General features: G+C 40.6%; 1 protein-coding gene across 14 annotated transcripts in view; it reads left to right on the plus strand.

The window, feature by feature from the left end:
• Positions 1-184: 184 nt before the first annotated feature.
• LOC123502545 (bromodomain-containing protein 1-like) overlaps positions 185-19980 on the plus strand; it is a 34256-nt gene continuing 14460 nt past the window's right edge. For 5 of the 14 annotated variants that reach the window (XR_006674162.1, XM_045251662.1, XM_045251663.1 and 2 more), the window contains exons 1-19: positions 185-341; positions 2198-2398; positions 3647-3807; positions 4291-4761; positions 5191-5345; positions 5527-5704; positions 5812-5943; positions 6317-6505; positions 6810-6936; positions 8213-8352; positions 10317-10465; positions 13110-13169; positions 15422-15632; positions 16130-16254; positions 17128-17248; positions 17806-17994; positions 18334-18463; positions 18705-18840; positions 19375-19490. Coding sequence is in view for 13 of the 14 variants with exons in the window: in XM_045251662.1 (XP_045107597.1) it covers positions 2212-2398; positions 3647-3807; positions 4291-4761; positions 5191-5345; positions 5527-5704; positions 5812-5943; positions 6317-6505; positions 6810-6936; positions 8213-8352; positions 10317-10465; positions 13110-13169; positions 15422-15632; positions 16130-16254; positions 17128-17248; positions 17806-17994; positions 18334-18463; positions 18705-18840; positions 19375-19490 (2977 nt within the window). In the remaining variant the exon portion in view is untranslated. Of the gene's footprint in view, positions 342-2197; positions 2399-3646; positions 3814-4290; positions 4762-5190; positions 5346-5526; positions 5705-5811; positions 5944-6316; positions 6506-6809; positions 6937-8212; positions 8353-10316; positions 10466-13109; positions 13170-15421; positions 15633-16129; positions 16255-17127; positions 17249-17805; positions 17995-18333; positions 18464-18704; positions 18841-19374; positions 19491-19980 lie in introns of all 14 variants that reach the window. The other 9 variants (XM_045251670.1, XM_045251674.1, XM_045251669.1 and 6 more) reach the window with 8 other exon arrangements.

A 19980-nucleotide genomic window follows, 5' to 3' on the forward strand; every position in this document is an offset into this window, starting at 1 on the left:
TCCGGTTTCCACACTCCATGACCTGCCCCTCTCCCGGAGTTTTCATGCCTGTCTCTCACACCCAGTTTTCCATAAGTTTCCCTGTTTCCTTCCTAAATTCATCCCTCCTATCTTTCACTTATACCCTCTACATCATAATTTCTCCTTGTTTTTTCTCTTTTACTTTCTATATCCGTTTTCCTCTCCCCGTTTCCTTGTCTGTTCCCTTCCCGAGTTTCCACACTCCAATCCTCGCTGTTGAGAAAAGTTGTTTTGGCTCACAATGGTTGGCTCGGAGACCAGCTGGCAGAATCGATCCCTCCCTTGAAAACATCATTTATTTTACATCTAGTGATACCCAGGTGAGTGCTAAATGACACTGTAACTTCTAGTGGACCTGTACTTCATCGATGAGGTATTCAAAAGGCTTAAAAATGTGGGAGAAGGAGTGAAATAAGGGTGTGAGTAGTGGCGGGTCGGGCGCTGGATGTCAGAGGGTGAGGCGCCGCTGGCCGCTACGGGACGCGGTGCTAACTTTTATTAAAAACTTGCTTTATTTACCCTCCAGGGCCGCTTTCCTTCGTGCAGTGAAGCTCGGAGAGGCGAAAGGTGAAGATTTAGTAGATTTAATAGTTCTGAATGATGGGGAGGACCAGGGAATGTGTAATTGTAAAAGTTAATGTAACGTGGCATCACTCCCCGCTTTCCTATTGAGATGATTTGAGGCTTTCGTGAATTAATGCTGACTGGCTTGCCTTGGGATAGCTTATCTGTGGGCAGCATATGCGCAGGCCAAGGGTATATTTGTTTATTATCCTAGCCAGTCACCAGTAGGGAGGAAAGCTTGGGAGAGTAGCAGGTGGTGGCGCTGCAAATGTGCATTGTGGAGGGGAAGGGCTGGTTATGTTTTTTTCTCCCACCCAGTAAGAGTCTAAGCACTAAACCATGACCCTTTACATTTAAGTCCTGAGGTGGGTGGCATTTTTTCCTCTTATTGTAAGCAGCTCTGTGCCATGACTAAGAGAGTCTGTCTATATACTGAAGGAAGCTTGGTTGGCATCTATTTCGAAGCTTTTTCCTTGATAGTCTAGCCTGCTGAGACACCTGAGGCACCAGCCAGCCAGTCCCTCCTTAGTCTAGCCTTCACTATATCATTCCTGTATGTAAAGTGTGCTGGAGGAACAGTGAAGATGAAAAAAATAGTGTTTTGGTAATTCAGTGATGACATTAGTGGACTGGTTATCAATATTTCCAGGTAAGTTATCCCAGTGCATGAAAATCTTTAAAAATGCTGCTGAAGGAATTACTAGCCCATCCTCTGTGTTGCAGTAGGAATTCTTGCCTCAAAAGTGACAGGACAGGGTTGAGATCCCAGGCCAAAGTGGAGTATTTAGCTATGTTGCTCTGAGATGTGCCCCAAGTCATCTGTAACAGTGTGAAAGTATGTTTGTAGGTCATAGTGTGAGGGAGAAATAAACAACAGCTGACACATGGAACTTTTTTGTAGCTCTTTCTATCACATCAATTACACACACACACACAGAAATTGAATAAATGGAGACAGGACACTATGAGCCCTGTTCGAACCCTGTACAATACAACTAGGTAAATACACACACACACACATTGTAGCAGCAGAAAGCCTGCACAAATTTAAGAAGCTGGATAAATATAGATATGGAGACATGTCACTATGACACCCACTCGAACCTTGTGATATACAACTAGGTAAACACACACACACACACACACAAAATTATCCTTGGCCTTCATAGTGCAGTTGTTCAGAGTGGTGATATTTCAGTTAATATCAAAGAACTACCTTCACTGGTCACATCTCCAATTCTTCTTGGTCTACGAAAAGCTTGTGATGTAAAGTAGTCTATACATTGATTTATGTCTACTTGCATAATATACATGAAATTCACTCTACTCAGTGATTACTGTGATAACTATGCACTAGGTTTTCTTAAAGTACAGGTATAGTCAGAAATTGAGTACCTAACCTGCTACTCCTACTTCCATTGTGTCTAGTATTTTCCTTAATCTTAAGTACCCTGATCTTAGAGTGTATCAGTTTTCAAAATTTTCAAGGAGACTGTCAATAGATCAGAGGACTTAAGGAATAATGCTGAACACAGTAGAAATTAGTATGCTATGTTATATTACTATTGTTCACAACTATATCTTACCACACTTTTCCATATCTCACTACCAGACACCACCACCGCCATGCCTCGGTTGGGACTCGGCTACGACATGGACCAGTTTTTGGACCATTGCCGTATGACCAAGCCACCCTATGAGTGTCCGCACGCCTCCTGTGGCAAGGTGTACCGCAGCCTTGCCGGCATTCAGCACCACATGACCACTTTTGATCATGAGAACCCACCCCCAAGTGTGGTCACTCCGAAGTCTGGTAAGTTGTGGTTCATTGGTGATAATTATTGATGTAACTTTTATTTTAGCTGTATAGTTTAAGTTCTCTTAGATCATTTTTCATCTCATGATATTTATCTCTCAGATTATTCTTTCTTCCAGAAGATGAAAGTCATTTAACTCTTTTTTTCCTTTTTTAATGGAATGGCTCTTTTCTATTCTATTTGGATTGTTAGCATTTACTTCCAACCATTACATAAAAAAGTGGTATATGTCATAATGTCTTTAGAAAGAATCACAAAATGTAGTTATAATTGTATAGTTTGTACTTTCCTTTTCTTAGTTGATGCATTGTACTTATTAGAATCAGGAACCAAAAAGATATTATAAAGAGCAAAAAATATTCATTATATGTTTGGTGTTAGTGTTTATGTATGGTTTCTGGTTATCATATAGGACTAGCTATTTAATGGGAAACTTGCTTGGGACCATTTTATTATTCTTAAGGGAAAGCTGTGCCAGGTGAGAAGACTTATCTGACACCAATACAAACACATGAGTATTCTGACCTGTTTCTCATTCTCCACACTACCAAGTGATGACAGTGATGGGGATATCACACTAGCCTATGATATGTTGAACACGGGCCATGGTTCTTGGTGTGAAACCAGGAACATTATGAGATGCAAGTTGCCCCTTGTTCTTGCTATGCTAGGCAAATGGCCCAGCAACCAAGACCAAGCCTACTCAAAACAAACCAGAACAAAACCATGTTGCTTAAATCTCAACCTGTGCTTTGTGCTGCCATTGCACTTGCACTTCCTGTTATTGAAGAAAAGGAAACTAGAGAAGAACCGAGAGGTGTGCAACAGGAACTTTGGAGTCAGAGATGGTTGCCATGAGCCCAAACTGTCGACATGATATACATATATTTCATCTTTTTTTTAATATTCCAATATGAAAAATTTAGGCACGTTTTTAGATAGAATAATAGGGTTTCATTACATATCTTTTGTTTATTTTTTGTTGGGATAACATACAGAGAACTGGAATGGATATGAAGCCATCCCAACTTTGCTCTGCTAATCTTGGAAAAGTTCCAGCTATTTGGAGCGGATGTTCCTCATTCCGCGTATCATAGGCCAGTGTGATAACCCCTTAAATGCTTGTCAGAATGTAATAGAGTCAGACAGAACCTTAGAATATGACAAATTAATGATAAGTCACACTACTGCATGTCTTTCAAACCTTTCCTCCCTTTGGTGACTTGATAAATTTGTCTGTGAAGCACGCAAGAAGAACATGAAGCGACCCCCTTCCCCGCTAGCCAACCAGGAGCCAGAGCCACCCTCGGTGCCATACTCCCACGACATGAAGACGGTTGAGTTTGAGGTGGACGGCAAGCTGACCCGACTCTCTGTGTATGATCCAATAGAGATTTTGTCCAAGGTACATGTGAGTGTAATTTTCTATTTTTTGGTACTTATATATAATTTTACTTTTGATATGATAATTACATGTTTATAAATAGAATGGCTAATTATTAATAGTGGACATTTTCTCTGTACTTGGGAGTATTAATTCTATTCTATCAAGGATGATTAGATACACATATCTTTCCCTACAATTCAAGAGATAATATAATCATTCTATGTAAGATTATTAGAAATACACATAACTTCAACGAACATATTGATTATATTATTGAGAATTGATCTTATGCATTGGCAATTATTACCTTAAAACTTTGTGTGTTTATGCCATAGTGTGGCTTATAAATACAGTGTGTTCTCATACTGTATCACCAATGAGAGTGAATTTGTGGCCTCTCAGTTTGTTATATTAAGATGATAGAGTACAGAAAAGAAGAGAATGGGAGAAAAGAGGAAATGGATGATATAAGATATTTTGAAGTATACTCCAACACATCAGCAGGACAACATAACCAGCGTGCCACCACACCCGCAGGAAGACTATGAGGCCTCCATGCCCCCTGTGGTGGAGGAGCCGCCTCCTCAGGAACAGGCACGCACCCCCTCCATCAAGCCCCTCCCCAAGACACCCTCTGGAAAGACTCCCCCAGCAACCAAAACCCAGCCCACTAAAACCCAGCCAGCTAAGACACAACCAGCCAAAGCACAACCAGCTAAAACACAGCCTGCTAAAGCCCAGCCTGCCAAGACCCAGCCCACAAAAGCTCCTGCTAAGACCACTGCTGCCACCACCATCACCACCAGTACTACTACATCCTCTTCCTCCACATCCTCCTTGTCTTCCTCCTCATCCTCTTCCATGTCTTCCACCTCCTCTACTGCTTCTAATTCCTCCACCACCTCGTCCTCCTCATCGTCTGCTTCACCCAGCACTCCCCTCCCCAAGACTCATGCACAGAAGACGCCTAAGGTAGGTTAGGTATTGTATTCATGAGTATGTGTGTGTGTACATATGGTGCTGGTGTGGGAAGTGAAATTGTGATGATGGTCCTGTTACTCTTCCTCATTTGGTTGACTATTACATCTTTAAACTAAATATTCTTTGCATTTACCATAATATATTGCTTGGGTGTTAATTATATTATTGGATAAATATAAAGAGTTTTTTTATGTTATTTAATTATTTATATGATTTTCTTGTCTGTAATGGGCTTATAGTCACTGACACAGTTTAGTTTGTGCCAGTTTTATTTGTTGCTGTATGTTATATAAATTCAGTGGAAGGGAATACTATATCTATAAAGAAATATATGCACTAATATATACACACAGCACACTACTGGAAAAGTCTCTCATAGTAGCTTCTCACACCCCCTCCCTCCTTCCTTCCCTCCCACAGGCCAGAGCCAGTGACAAGGATCGAGGTGTGGACGTGCAGCGCTACACCATAGAGGAGAAGAAGACCAACAAGCTCCCTGAGGCATCCTTCAGGATCATTGAAGACTATTACAAAAGTCTTCCTGATGCACCGCCACAACCCTCCAATTATCACAGGTTTGTAGTAGTAGTAGTGGTTGTGGTCACCATGGTGATGTTTATGGTGTATCTCCTTATTATAGTGTGGAGTGGCTGTCACCTCTCCGTTTTGGCTGCTGTGGGGGATGTAAGGCTTGAGGTGGCTGATAAAGGTGGGGAATTCAGGTAGAGAATCATAATTCTTTCTGTCCCACTTTAGGTTCATTGAGAAGAGCCTGGAGGAGCTGGATGAGGAGGTGGAGTACGATATGGATGAGGAAGACCGTGCGTGGCTGCAACTCATGAATGAGAAGCGGTCAGTGGACGGACTCCCAGCGGTGGAGATGGAGAATTTTGAGCTGCTCATGGACCGGCTGGAGAAAGAGTCGTTCTTCCAGGTACAGAGGAGGGATGTCTTTTATAATCTCTATTGTTCTTTGCTCATCCAGTCTACCTACTGTGTTTGAACTGGTGTTGATGGTAATGGTATGATTATGTATGGCAGGCACAGTGTTCAGGCCGTGACTCTGGTGTGCCGATTGACGAAGATGCCGTATGCTGCATCTGTATGGACGGCGAGTGTCAGAACAGCAACGTGATCCTCTTCTGTGATATGTGCAACCTGGCTGTGCATCAGGTGAGTCTCGGTCCAAACCTAGTTATATTTAAACAGGACTTGATTGAATTTATAGTTTGTTTGTATGCTCCACTTCATCTGGGTATGAGGTCACAATGGACTTTTGCATACCAAGGAGAAACCTATTAACTTTTTGTTACTTTTATTATTTTATCAATGAAACAGTTCCTTCCTGCAATTGTTTGCAAATATTTTATTTTTCAATCTATATTCAGTAATCAAAATAAGAAAATACATTGAAGTTGTCAGTACTAAATCATAGGCACCAATTTCATGCTTGTTTTCACTAACACTAACAATTCATTAAAGATGAAACCTGTAATGGACAATTACAAATACTGCTTATAATATCACCTTTCATCACCCACCCCAGGAGTGCTACGGAGTGCCATACATCCCTGAGGGGCAGTGGCTGTGTCGCCGGTGCCTGCAGTCCCCCTCTCGAGCTGTGGACTGTGCCCTATGTCCCAATAAAGGAGGCGCCTTCAAGCAGACTGATGACAGTCGCTGGGCCCATGTTGTTTGTGCTATGTGGATACCTGAAGTGTGCTTTGCTAACACTGTGAGTCACTCAGTATGTTGAGGATGCTGGTGTGTGTGTGTGTGTGTGTGTGAGAGAGAGAGAGCAGGATTGAGTCAAATTCATAATGTGTTTCATTATCAAAATATTGTATTTTCTTATGATATACACTGCATACACCATTTTCTTTACTAATACACTATTTACATTTAGTTATGTTTGGGAAACTACTTCTATACATCCTTAACTCCTGTTTTGTCTCTTCATGTGTATTTCTGTATTTACTGGATTATATTAAACTGATGTCATGACAGTAATGGTTCATCTAACTCATGCATGTGTGCAGGTCTTCCTGGAGCCCATTGACAGCATTGGTAACATTCCCTCTGCCCGCTGGAAACTGACCTGCTACATCTGCAAGCAGCGTGGAGTGGGTGCCTGCATCCAGTGTAACAAGGTCAACTGCTACACTGGTGAGTGTTAACCCCTTCCATACCGCAAGACTGTTTTGTGGTACGTGCGTACCACGCGCAAAAGCGACCTCGTGGTACCGCAAGATGCCGCCGTGGTACGTGCGTACCACACCAATACATTTCCGTGTATAACCGTGGCCTGAGTGCGGATTTTGCCTTTTTCATGCTCCACGTGGTTCACTATAAACAAACAAACACTGGAGGCATTATTTTTAGCCACCCCAGCGTAACAAAACCATCCCCCCCACTAGCCAATCAATATCGGAGTTAATTTTTCATGCATAAACTATAAAGCCAATCACTATTCTTTGACATATATTATTCCCACAGTCCCCCCAAGAACATCAGTTCTCTAGTATCGGCCGTGGTGAAACTGTTCTATTGCCTCTAGTTAGAGATAATGGCGTCTGCTTCGTGTAGCAGCGATGAGGATTATCATAATTATGAGACAGATAGTGAGGATATACTGGAAGACTCTCCAGATGAATATGATTCAGACTATGATCCTGAAAAGAAATAGGAGAGAGTGATAGTGACAGCAGTGTTGAAACCCTCTCGGCAAGTGAGGGGGAGCAGCCTAGTTATGACTGCCTCAGGGCCACCCTCACCAGGTGCAGTGTGTGTGGTGCTGAATTTATGATTAGTGCACAATTTATGATTATGTTTACGTTTTCTTTTATTAATAAAATGACAAAAATATGTTTAGAAAAAAGTACATAACACTGAGTTAGAAAGAAATATAATGTGTAGATCTGGCCGTGAGGCATGTGCGCACACGGGCAGGGGGCTGCGGTATAGGAGGGGAACGCTTTGTTTATATCGGGGAGTGGCTGCGGTAAGGAAGGGGTTAAGAAAGATACAGTATACATGTTCAGTATTCCTACATGTGCAGATCAGTACTCAGGAAAGAGAAAAAATTAAAGTGCAAAGAATATGAAAAAAATAATACTGATGAAAAATAGTAATAAAGAGCTTGCTTATCTCTTGCCTTTGAAGAAATTAAATGTCCTTGCAGAGTTATATTCAGGCTGCCAGCAAGATAAAGGGCTAATGGTTGTATTCCTACTATTTTTTCTCCCCACTTCTTGTCTCTATATATTTTTTATAATATTTCTTCTTCTCATCTTACAAGTCAAACATTTATCTTTCTCTAGCTCCAGCTATTGAAGATTCACATTAACAAATTCAAGTATTTTGCTTTGTTTTGGAAATATTCTGTTTTTGTGTTGCTGATCACTACCATTCTGTGTTACCTACTTCTGTGGTTTCCTTGCAGCCTTCCATGTGACATGTGCCCAGCAGGCCGGCTTGCACATGAAAATTGATGCCATGAGGGAAACCAATGTCAATGGAACCTCAGTCACAGTGCGGAAAGCTGCCTATTGTGACATGCACACGCCAGCCGACTCAGATGCGGTATGTAATGGGGTGCTGTGTGTGTGTGTGTGTGTGAGAGAGACAGTGCTGCATGGGAAGGGTAACTGTTTCCAGACTTGCATTCTTAAGCTTTCATTGTCTTATCTTTATTATCTGAGCACCTTTGCTTAATGGTAGTAAAACTCTTATACTGCTACTGCTGCTCCTGCTGTTTTCTCATGCACTCACAGGAAGCTGGTGAAATCTGTCTTATTTTGTATCCTCTTTTCCTTTCTCTCATTAACCAAAGACTGGAAGTGCTTTTCAATAGGTGCCCTCTTTTTATTTGTATGTGTGTGTACGTGTGAATGAAATTTTCAACAACTTTAATACATGATATGGCAGACTGGAGTGTTAGTGGAGAGAGCTAATCCCTCAGTGTTTAATTGGTTTTTGTTAACAAGAATGGGACACAATTAACAGGCAGTAATAACAATGCTGAGAGTGGTGGGGTGGTAGGCTATAATGCTGTGCCTATGTTGGGGAGATTCAGAACACTTTACTCCCTCGCTTCCTGTCAGTAACACTTGCTGTGGTCAGCAACACCTGAACACATGCTGGGCCACTGAGGAGACAGTACACTTTGCTCATGTTGTCTTTGCACTGAACCTTTTATTATCAGCATGTACATTAACTGTCACTGTCTGTAAGCTGAAATAATATTCACACTCAGTTTTGTACAATGCCACACCATATACAGTTTAATGAAGGAATTACTGCTTTAATCAATGACTAAATTAGTTTACCAAATACTTAGTTTAGTACTTTTTAAAATGATTATCAGAGTGAATTCATGATCAATGCAGTATTATCACTATTGATGAAACATTGCAATGGTGTGGCTGTGATATAATCCTGTAACTGTAGTTGTGTTTTCCCGAATTTGGCGTGTTACTGAAGCAACTCAGGGCTGGGCAAGGCGCTGCCCAGCCTCCACCTCACCAGTGACCGCCGCTGACAGACTCAAGTGCTAGACTGTTATGTTAGATCACACCTGATGAAAAAATGGATAAATAATACTGATGAGTAAATAAAAATTGATAAGGAAAAAATAATTACAACTGTTCTTCACTTGGGCAAATAATTTGAAAAATTATTGTCCTTTCTATGTATCGTATCTTTACAAAAAGTTAAAATGATATGGAAGCTCAGTTGGTCTGCCTCAATCAAAAGAAAAGTTTTTCTGGTTGATACAAGATCTTTAGGTGTAATTTTGTCTGAGGGAAGATTGTACAAAAACTATTTATCCAGTAATTTTAATGATGTATACATGGCAATCCTGATTAACCAACACTTCAATTGTAGATCACTCATGTGCAGAACATGAGGAGGGCCAAAGCAAAGTAGACAGCAGCAGGTAATGATGAGTGAGGGCTGTAACACACCTTCACTTTGTAATACACCTGTAACATCTGAGAGTGTGTGCCGTGTTTCAGGAAAAGAGGTGTTTTCATTCTTCAGGATGGCTGTGTGTATGTATGTGTGAGTGAGAGAGAATTATTCCACACACACACACACACACACACACACACACACACACACACACACACACACACACACACACACACACTCACTTACAAGAAAGAAAGAAAGAATAAAAAAAGCCTTAGCTGTGTTTTACATAGTTTATATTTGTGGGCCACACTCATCTTCAAAGTCCACTGGTACTCACTCCTGCTGTCTGTCTATCTGTCTCTCTCTATCTGGATTCTATATCGTTGTCAATGCCATTCTCATTTGTTGGTTAATTGAGGTTCCATTATATATTACATAATTAAGAAATCAAAATAATGTAAGAGTCTAAATTATAATGACAATAATTGGAGTATACTTGTGGAAATATTGGCTATAAAAACTAGTCTAGCATTTACAGTCAAGCACATTATGGTGGTGACAGTGCTTGCCTTTGCTTTTGCTGTGTTGAACCTTTGGTGTTGAAGGGCCAGTCTGTCTTCACTTTGCAGCGTCCCCAGCTTGACGAGATCATGGACTCGGCAAAGAAGGCGGCGGCCAAGGCAGCGTCCAGGCAGAAGATGAAGAAGGCACGCAAGATCCTGGCTGAGAAGCGTTCAGCAGCGCCCATTGTGTCCGTGCCAACCATACCAGCTGACCGGTAAGTGTACAGTGATTGGGTGCTGGGGAGATCAGGGTGATGGTCCAGTGGTGTGGTCATAATGCCAAGGGAAGGGGATTAGATAGGAGGTAAAGGGAAAAGGATTTTCCAGACAGTGGGGAGAAGTGTTGGTGATCATAAGAGGGTAATGAAGTGTCTTGTCTCAGCTCTGTAAGTTATGGAGTTCATGCAAGATTTTTTTTCTTCTTTTTTTTTTATGTATACAGAGATCACACACAAGATATTAGTTCCATTGGTTGGTGCTAATGGGGTTAAAAGTCTAAATTATGTTTGAATGAATGTGGGGTGCTTTGTCTGGGTCCAGACAAAGCACCCCACATTCATTGCTCATGTAAAATCATTGCTGCTGTACATAGATAGATAGGCAGAATGATAGTTTTATAATGACTAGATGTATTCTGTTTAGTTATTTATATATTTGCCACTGATCACAAGGGAACACAACTTGCCCACCCATTTCATAAGTGGACAAAAATAGTCACCACATTTGCTGCATATTTTTAAGGTAAATGAAACATTAGAGATTGGGCCTCAGTCTTTGTATTTTATTCCTTTAATGAGACAGAATATAACATTTTATCTTGCCTGCTTCCAAAGTCCTCACAGACATCACCACACACCCACGACAGGTGTTGCTCAAGTCCTCAGCATAGCCACATCTTTGAAGGGGGGTTATGTTCCTCATTCATTTCTGTTTGTTATCCTTTTTGCTAAGGTCATTTAAAATAGGAGAGGAATGGAAAAGGTTGGGAGAGACATTTGTCTTGCAATGAAATCATAAAGAGGGATAATGATGGTGTTGTGTTACATGAACCATTAAAAGGCCAGTGAGTTATATTGCAGCAAAAGGTAAGTTACAACACCAATATTTGTGTTTATTACCATGAGTTTGTTCCCTCAACGGTGTTGGTGTCTTGGTAAATGTGAATAATTTACTTCAGGGGACTGACAGGAACAGGGACTGGAGTGGTAAAGAAATGGTGCACTAACCCAGAAGCTTGTGGTGTGACTTATACTGGTGAGGAGCTATAGGGGGTGGGTGATGGTGAAAATTAATGATGGGTGGTGAAGGAGCAGCTGGGTGATAATGATGTTGATGGTGTTTGGAGGTAAGTGATATGATATGGTGAAGGAAGAGATGGTGGTGATGATAAAGGCTAATGATGGATGGAAAGGGAAATGATGGTGATAGTGATGGATGGAGAAGGCAAGTATTTAAGGATCCTTGCCACCTTTTACAGCCTCCGCTGGATAGTGGTGGTGACTTGGGTCGTGAGTCTTGGGTCTTTCTATCACCTATGCCTTGGTCAGCTGCATTACTTTTTGTTCCATAGTGACTAATTGTTTATTGGTTAGTGATGGTTAGCTTCCTTTGCTTCACAAATGGGAAATGGCTGAATCTGTGATGAATTAGTCGGCTTCACCTAACAACCAGTGATAAGCTTCATGTATTCATTTGTATCTTGTAAGAACAACCTTCCTAACTCCTCATTAAGAAGTGTGAGAGAGAAAGTGAGAGAAGTGTGTGTGGAGAGCTTAGAAGTTGTGATGCTGGTTATCTAAAACAATTATGAAGAAGGAGAACATTTTCTGCCATTTCCTGACCAAGAGAGCACCACTGGTGGTGCCCTGGAGTCTGCCTGCCCAGCCTGGCCACAACGCATGGATGTGTGTTAACTCCATCACACGCATGTCATGCCACTCTGCTATGTGTCCTGGGGCAGACCTGCCCTTACTGTATTCCAAGGCATCATGTGCTGAGCTCTCTGCAACACATGAAACATAAACACATTTCCTTTGTCCATTCTTAAGAAGCTATGCATAGTTTTGATTTGGAATTTTCTTCCAAATAAAGCTTTCATCTATATACTTTGTTAACTTCTGAAATTTCACCTTTTCTTTGTGGGAAGCAGTGTTATGATGAAAAACTGCTTTTGAGAAGATATCTGAAATAACCATTTGACAAGAAAATTTCTGTTGCAATAGTCATCCATGGAAAGTTACATTCTCAGTGCTCAAATAATTGGTACATGAATAGAGAGTGTATTGTGTATGATGTGTTGAGCAGAGTGCAGCATGTGGCAGGTTAGGAAGGGGAAGTGATTGGTCCACTGAGGTTGATGGACAATCCTCACTGTGCTGGTTGTATTCAGACAGCCACAGCAAACACTTATGGAAAAGTTGAAAATAGCTTTTTTTTATGATTGGGTATAGTTAGTGTTAGTTGAAGTGAGGACGACTAGATGAAAATGAGGGCATTTACAGTAGAAGGTGACACCAAACATGTTAGTTGAGGTGTAGCTTCTCATTGTTATGGCAAGCCTATTATTAATGCTTACATCTTTCACTTGTGGAATACAGTTTTGCACACAAGCGGTCTGCCCCTGTGGCTTTATAGATTTAGTGCCCTTATCCCATTACATAAAGTTAATTTTAATTTCATCTGTTGTAAATATTTCTTATTGTTTATTTTTCTTTTTAAAATGATATACATATTGCTGCATATTTTTTAATCTTACACAACAATGTCCTTTTCATGTCAAGTGTGAAGATGGCATTGTTTGGCATTAACCTCTTTATTTTGTCTCCTGCCGCACCCTCTGTCCTGTGTTGCGTGTCGTAGTCTCACCCCCTCCCTCTATTCTGGTGTTGTCAACTCTGTTCCCGTCATACCCTGTGAAAAGTAAGTGTGAGCGGCAACCTTTGTCCCTGGTGAAGAGTGACTGCACTGGGGGTGACCCTGTGACCTTGTGACTTTGCCTCGTGTCATGCCCAGCTTGGCCCAGACAGTGCTGACCCACAGGAATGCCAGGCCTGTGTTGTGCTAAGCTTCATGATGACCCAGGTTGACATCTGAAATCATGATGGTCATATCTATTAGCTATGTTCCTTTGTAATAACTAAAAAATTATTATTATTTTTTTCTAAATCTTTGTTTTTGCAAGTGGTAAACTGTGCCTTGGAAGCCCTGTGGCTCTAAAGGCATTGTCTGGTGCAGCTTGTAATAAAAGGTGCTGTGAGTGGCTCATTGTTGTGTAGCTTTGCAACATTTCCTCAGAGTGGTTTGCACTTTGGAAATCTCTCGGTTACAAAGATGTCATGACTTTGCCACTCACATTAGTTACCATATGAGTGGGTTGCATGTGGTAGTAGTGTTGATTGTTTTGAGGGAGAGGCTGTGTTCTGTTTGAGGCCATTCAGCACAGTGGAGAAAGCAAACTGTCCAGTATTGCCCATTGTGTGAGTGACTGCCTACAGGTCCTAGTGACTCACTGTTCATCCACCAAGCATGTGAGCTGCATGGTAGTATTGGTGGTGGAGGTTTGGTTGGACATATGGCAGAAAAATGTCCTCATTTTGTTTTAGTCTTCAAGAGGCACTGAAGACATGAAATATTTACTTTTGTGTCTTAATGTAAAGAATGATCAAGATATATTTGTGAATTTAAATGGGTTTGTTATGAATTTGTTTAGGTTTTTATTTATCAGCATTTTCATTGTTTGATGAGTATCACTTTATAAGTTTAAGTCCTCAAAATAAATACAAAGCCAAGTTATTAGAAGTACTAAACTCTGGAATTTTTTCAATTTATCTTATTTATCTCTCTCCTTAGATATTGAGTGAAATTGATAATATTGATAACAAAAACTCAGTCAATCTTTGTTTGGTGCCTCTTTAGTTTTACTTCATGTGATGGCACACTGCATGTTCTAAGCATCCACTGTAATGCCTTATGTTTGTGATTATTCCTTTTGTTCCTTGGTCAATATTCGTTACGTTTTAGTGTCTCATTTTGACTGCTTTTACCAAGGTTTGGGTTTTCAAGGATGTATTTATGATCTCAATGATTGTTTTTCATAGTTTCTGCACTGCTCATGAAATTAAAGAAAAAAAAAAATTGCAACTTATCTCAGTGGCCCTTGAAAGTACCTCTGATGAAAGCACAAAATATTTAAGAATAGAGACCCCTTCCAGTTGAGTGTTGATATGTATATATGTATCTTCATATACTAACTGCTTGTGTTGCTGTATCCTATATCACATAACATCCCTCAGATGCCATACTGAGTGGAGACAGGTAGACAGTTTTGCAGGCACTCAGACGACTGAGTAACTGAGTTGCCATCGATGAGGTAATATTCTTGTGTGGTGTGTTTGCATTGCAGCCATACAGTATGAGTAGAGGGAAGCGGCCCTGAACTGTATCAAAACAGCCACCAACTGTAGATAGTTGGGCCCAAACATTGACTGCTGCATTCGTGTCCGTACGCAGTGCTGGCAGGGGTTGTGTGCTTGTGACGTGGCTGTTGTGGCGAGGAGAGAGGGTCATCGTTGTGGTGGTGCATGTGTAGAAGTGGCCATTAACCCCCGTAGGGATACATAACAACATTTGAAGCTGTACCGTATGTAGTGTGACGCTATAACTGGTTCCCCTCGTATTTCGTTGAAGGGTTACAGTAGTAGCATCAAAGGGATATTTGTAAGATGTAGAACATTATTCCACTTTGTCACACACACACACACACACACACACACACACACACACACACACACACACACACACACACACCTGGGCTCATGAGTAATAGCTCCTGAGTATGAGTTTCATTAATACATAAATGACTGAAAAATGTGCTATATTTTGTGTCTTCTTAATAATGATTTAAGTTTTTAGAGTACTTGGACATATTAAATATATTTTCATTAATTATTGGAGACTTTGGTAACTTCATGCATTGTACTGTAACATCAAAATCACTTCAGCAAACCAGTCACTATTACTGATAACACTGAAGCTTGTAGTCCCAAGTAGCTCTGCAGATGTTGCCATTCTTAAGTGTGACAAATAATGAGCTTGAGTCCTGGACACAGCATGAAGGATTTGCCTGTGTCTGTCCTGCCTGGCCCTCCCCTGCCTCACCATTACTGTATCAGTATTCAGAAATTGGCCGCCCTGGTCAACATGCAGAAGCGCTCCCAATTCATGCACCGCTTGCTGGCCTACTGGACCCTCAAGCGACAGTCCCGCAATGGTGTGCCACTGCTACGCCGCCTCACCACCTCACACGCCCGCCGCAGCAACACCACCTCGCGCCCTGTTGAGGAGAAGCCTGTTGGTGTGAAGGATAAGGAGAGGGTAATGAATGTGAGTGTTGGTGTGTGGTTGTTACACTGTCTTTCTTTTTACAGCTTTTCTCGTGTTAAACAATAAGGTCTGGCAATTGATTTGTATGTAAAGGTTGTACCAGGAGCAGATCATCCTTTTAATTTTTATGAAAGGTTATTGTAGTTGAACAATATTGATTTTGATTAAAGGAAAACTATTTTCATTAAGCTCCATGTAACTCATATACAAATGTTCATAAAGGTGTTGGTTTGGTGTGTTTGACCTATTTCAGGTAAGATGCTACTTGAGTATTCACTATGCATTCTTTGGCATTCTGTGATGTTACAATCCATTACAAACTATTCAGATTATTATTCTTTTTAAAAGGTGTTTTGTGATACTATGACACATTCCTTTCAGTTAAAAAGATTCCTTAGAACTGTTGTAATAATAGTGATAATGAAGTTCTTAAGTAGACAGTAGTCATGTGCTGTTGGTTTTACCTTTACCTTCACATTTACTTTTCTGTGTACCAGGAGGCAGAGGGTCTGAGGGAGGAGATCAAGTACTGGCAGCGACTGCGACAGGACCTGGAGAGGGCTCGGCTGTTGTGTGAGCTGATTAGGAAGAGGGAGAAGACCAAGAGGGAGCTGGTCAAGGCGTAAGTGTTGCCAACGTACTTTGCTTTAATGTTTCTCAAGTGCAAAGAGGTATCAGTCTTTTGTTATTAAGGAAATACCAATTCCTTTTATTGTATGAGAGAAACACAGATAGATGAATTGGAATATGGGCAGTTATTTTATCGTTATCGTCAGATTATAATACAGTGGCCCCTCTACATACGAGCTACTCTATTTATGAGAAATTCGAGACATGAGATGTCTTTCGAGCAAAAATCTTGACCGACATGCGAGAAAAAATCCAAGTTACGAGACTTTCCAGATGTTTCCGCTAGGTGGCCGAGTGGTCAAGACCGCCCAGTATCAGCCAGCACGTGTGTTTCCCACCATACAGACCTGATCCCATGCTCTTGTGTTGTGTTGTTTTTGTCACATTTATCTCCTATTTGTGGCTTTTTTGTGACCCTAACCATGAGTTTGAATGTGTTTTTAGTAATCGGAAGATGTGTTTCATAGTTATTTAGGGTTAACTTGGATGATTTTAGGAGGCTGGGAACGGATTAATTAGTTTTCAGTTATTTCTTATGGGGAAAATTCGTTCAAGATACGAGAAATGCGAGATACGAGCTCGATCTGGGAACAAATTAATCTCGTATGTAGAGGGGCCACTGTATGAACAAAACATAATTACTGGAAATCACAATATAACATGTAAGGTAATGAAATAAATTAAAAGTACACATTCACAAGCTCTCAATTGGTGCTCGCTTGAGCACACACACACACACACACACACACACACACACACACACACACACACACACACACACACACACACACACACACACACACACACACACACACACACACACACACACACACACACACACACTAAGTGACTCTTTGTAATGCAGGAAAGCAGAGGAGAAGAAGGTGCAGCTGGCTCCCTTCGTCCACCTACTGCTGCAAACTATTGATCAAATCCAGGAGAAAGACCAGCAGATGATCTTCGCTGAGCCTGTTGACTTGGTGGAGGTGGGTAGAGGGCATTACTGTCTCTTCCTGTCTGTCTGTCTGTCTGGCTAATTGGCTTGCTGACTGGTTGGCTCTGACTGTCTTATTGAATTACCCTTTGGACTTCTTGAACAATATGCAAATGCAGTGTGTCTATAATAACTTTTTTATAGATGTGGTCACAATAGATGAGTTTTCAGGTTATAGTAGCATTTGGTTGGTATAATATTCATATTACAAAAATACATATATTGACAAAATCCTTCTCTTGTATAATTTGCTTTTTTTCACTATAGTTTTGACTCTTTCACTGCGACCCAAAACAATTAGCAGCACCAGAAGCAATGCATGAAGTCTTTATAAGCATCTACAAGAAAGTTATAAAGGAAAATGCATACATTTTACAATTTTTTTCCCAATATAAAGATTGGCTATGGCTATAGAACTATTAATGGCATCTCAGTGATTGGTAATGAGAGAAAGGTGTATGAAGTGGCAGTCAAAGGGTTGATTAAGCATTTATGGTATTCTCTGCTATTTATATAACAAAAATAGTAAATAGCATTAACCCTGGCTAGGTGCATGACTACCTGGACGTGGTGAAGCACCCGATGGACCTCTCCACCATGCGGCAGAAGGCTCAGACACATCAGTATATGGACGTAGACCAGTTTGCTAGTGACTTTGAACTCATGATTGAGAATTGCCTGGTCTACAATGCCAAGGAGACCATCTTCTATCGGACGGCTGTCAAGCTGCGTGATCAGGTTAGGAAGGGAACTTGTTTGGTTAAAGAATTCATCATGCCTGCAATTTTAATCATCAAGGACACATTTTGGTGTTGCAGAAAAGTTCTTTGATATTTCCATTCTTTGTTGGATTGTCTCTACTGTATATTTGGTTTTTATGTTTTGTTTAACTTTTCTTCTTTATATATGTTGGTTTTATTTCCTTTATCCTATCTTATTTTTCTTTCCTTTCTTTACATTCTCTCTCTCTCTCTCTCTCTCTCTCTCTCTCTCTCTCTCTCTCTCTCTCTCTCTCTCTCTCTCTCTCTCTCTCTCTCTCTCTCTCTGTACACATCACCACTTCTTCCCACCCTTTAGGGAGGTGCCATCATCCGCCAGCTAAGGAGAAATGTGGAGGTCATTGGATTTGATATGGAGACTGGCCTCCTCCTTCCCCACCGTCCCAAGCCACTCCCAGAGATATCGGATAACAAGATTATTAAGGAAGGTAAACAGTCCATTCATAGAATTCAATTTAAAACAGAACAAAATTTTTTTTTTTTTTTTATATTATAAACTACAAACTATAATGAAAATGAAAATTACTGTCATAAGTTTAGCATAGCATGAGACTGTCAGAAATCTGAAAACTATTACAAACAATAAAGAAATAAAGATTCTTAACTCATTTAATCTTAATATAGAATGAAATTATCAAACCCTCATGACAACACTACCTCTTCGAGCAGTGGATGAGGCGCTGGCGGCAGATGCAGACGAGTGCTGGAGCCTGGAAGAGCGAGAGAAGGCTCTGCTGGAGCTCCTGGACAAAGCCAATCTTCTGAGACACCATGTGGCACGCATCAAGAGGGTGAAGCTCATCAGGTATGCAAACTAAGACCTATATTCTAAAACACTGTTCTCTCATTGGGACTTTTCTAAGGCCACATAGATGATTAGTTGGGTTCTCTTTGGAAAATTTTTTTGCAAAATAAGATCTTTTAGAACTACATGTTCACAAACCTCTGCACAAATCCAGAAATAAAATAATATTTCAGGTGTGGAATTTCCAGATTTTCAAAAAGAGTAGTTCTGATAGATTTAGAGACAAGTAGAGATCTTAAGTTCTTTTTCCCTTGCCTATTGCAATGAGGTAGTTCGGTTTTTTAATCAGAGTAATAGAAGTTTGCTACTCTTAGTCACCAAATTTAATTATTTTGCATATTAAGGAGAATAAGAGTTAAAAACATTAAGTTTTTACTGTTAGATTTATATAGCAAATGCAATAGTTTAACCTCAAAGGAATAGGTGATCAGAATGTTTACATGTTATCAATGTACTTAAATGACAAAGTATATAAAAGGAATTGATAAAAAATTTATATTGTCTTGCCCTCACTGCTTATCCTTCTTTTTCCAGGCGTGAGATTGGCATTGTGCGGAGGAAGCTGGCACTGAGCCAGTCTGGGAGTGCAAGTCAGAAATCAAATGCTGTGTACTACGACACAGATGATGAGTCAGAGAAGGAGGATTCAGGTGAGTAAATGTTGTCTGTTGGTTTGCCTGTGCCCATATGCATACCGAACTTCTCTCATTTTCTTAGTTGCTCACACATTCACTCATTTATCCACTTGGTTTCTGGCCATTGCTCTTGTACTCAACCAGTCATTCCCTCCCTCACTTCACCTGTTTATATTCACTTTCTTGCATTCACTCTTTTCCATTTCAGGAATGGCCAAGTATTACGTAACAGTTTTGATAGACTGAAATGTATGGGGAACTGACAGAACCAAGTAGAGAAGGCTGAGGGTGGAGTCTTTATTTTCTATAGTGGAATTGTAGAGGCTGGTGCCAGTAGGTGAATCATTTAGTAAAATTTCAAGTATCTATGCATCTACCAGGCTGATATAAGAGACAAGTCACCCATTCACATGCATACTCACATAGGTATACACATTCCTAAGATCAAACTGATATTTTCTTAGCCTTGAAGCATTATTTATTCTTGAAAAATGAACACATAATT

Source organism: Portunus trituberculatus, chromosome 12 (assembly GCF_017591435.1).
Source record: "Portunus trituberculatus isolate SZX2019 chromosome 12, ASM1759143v1, whole genome shotgun sequence".
In the NCBI taxonomy this organism is placed as follows: domain Eukaryota; kingdom Metazoa; phylum Arthropoda; class Malacostraca; order Decapoda; family Portunidae; genus Portunus; species Portunus trituberculatus.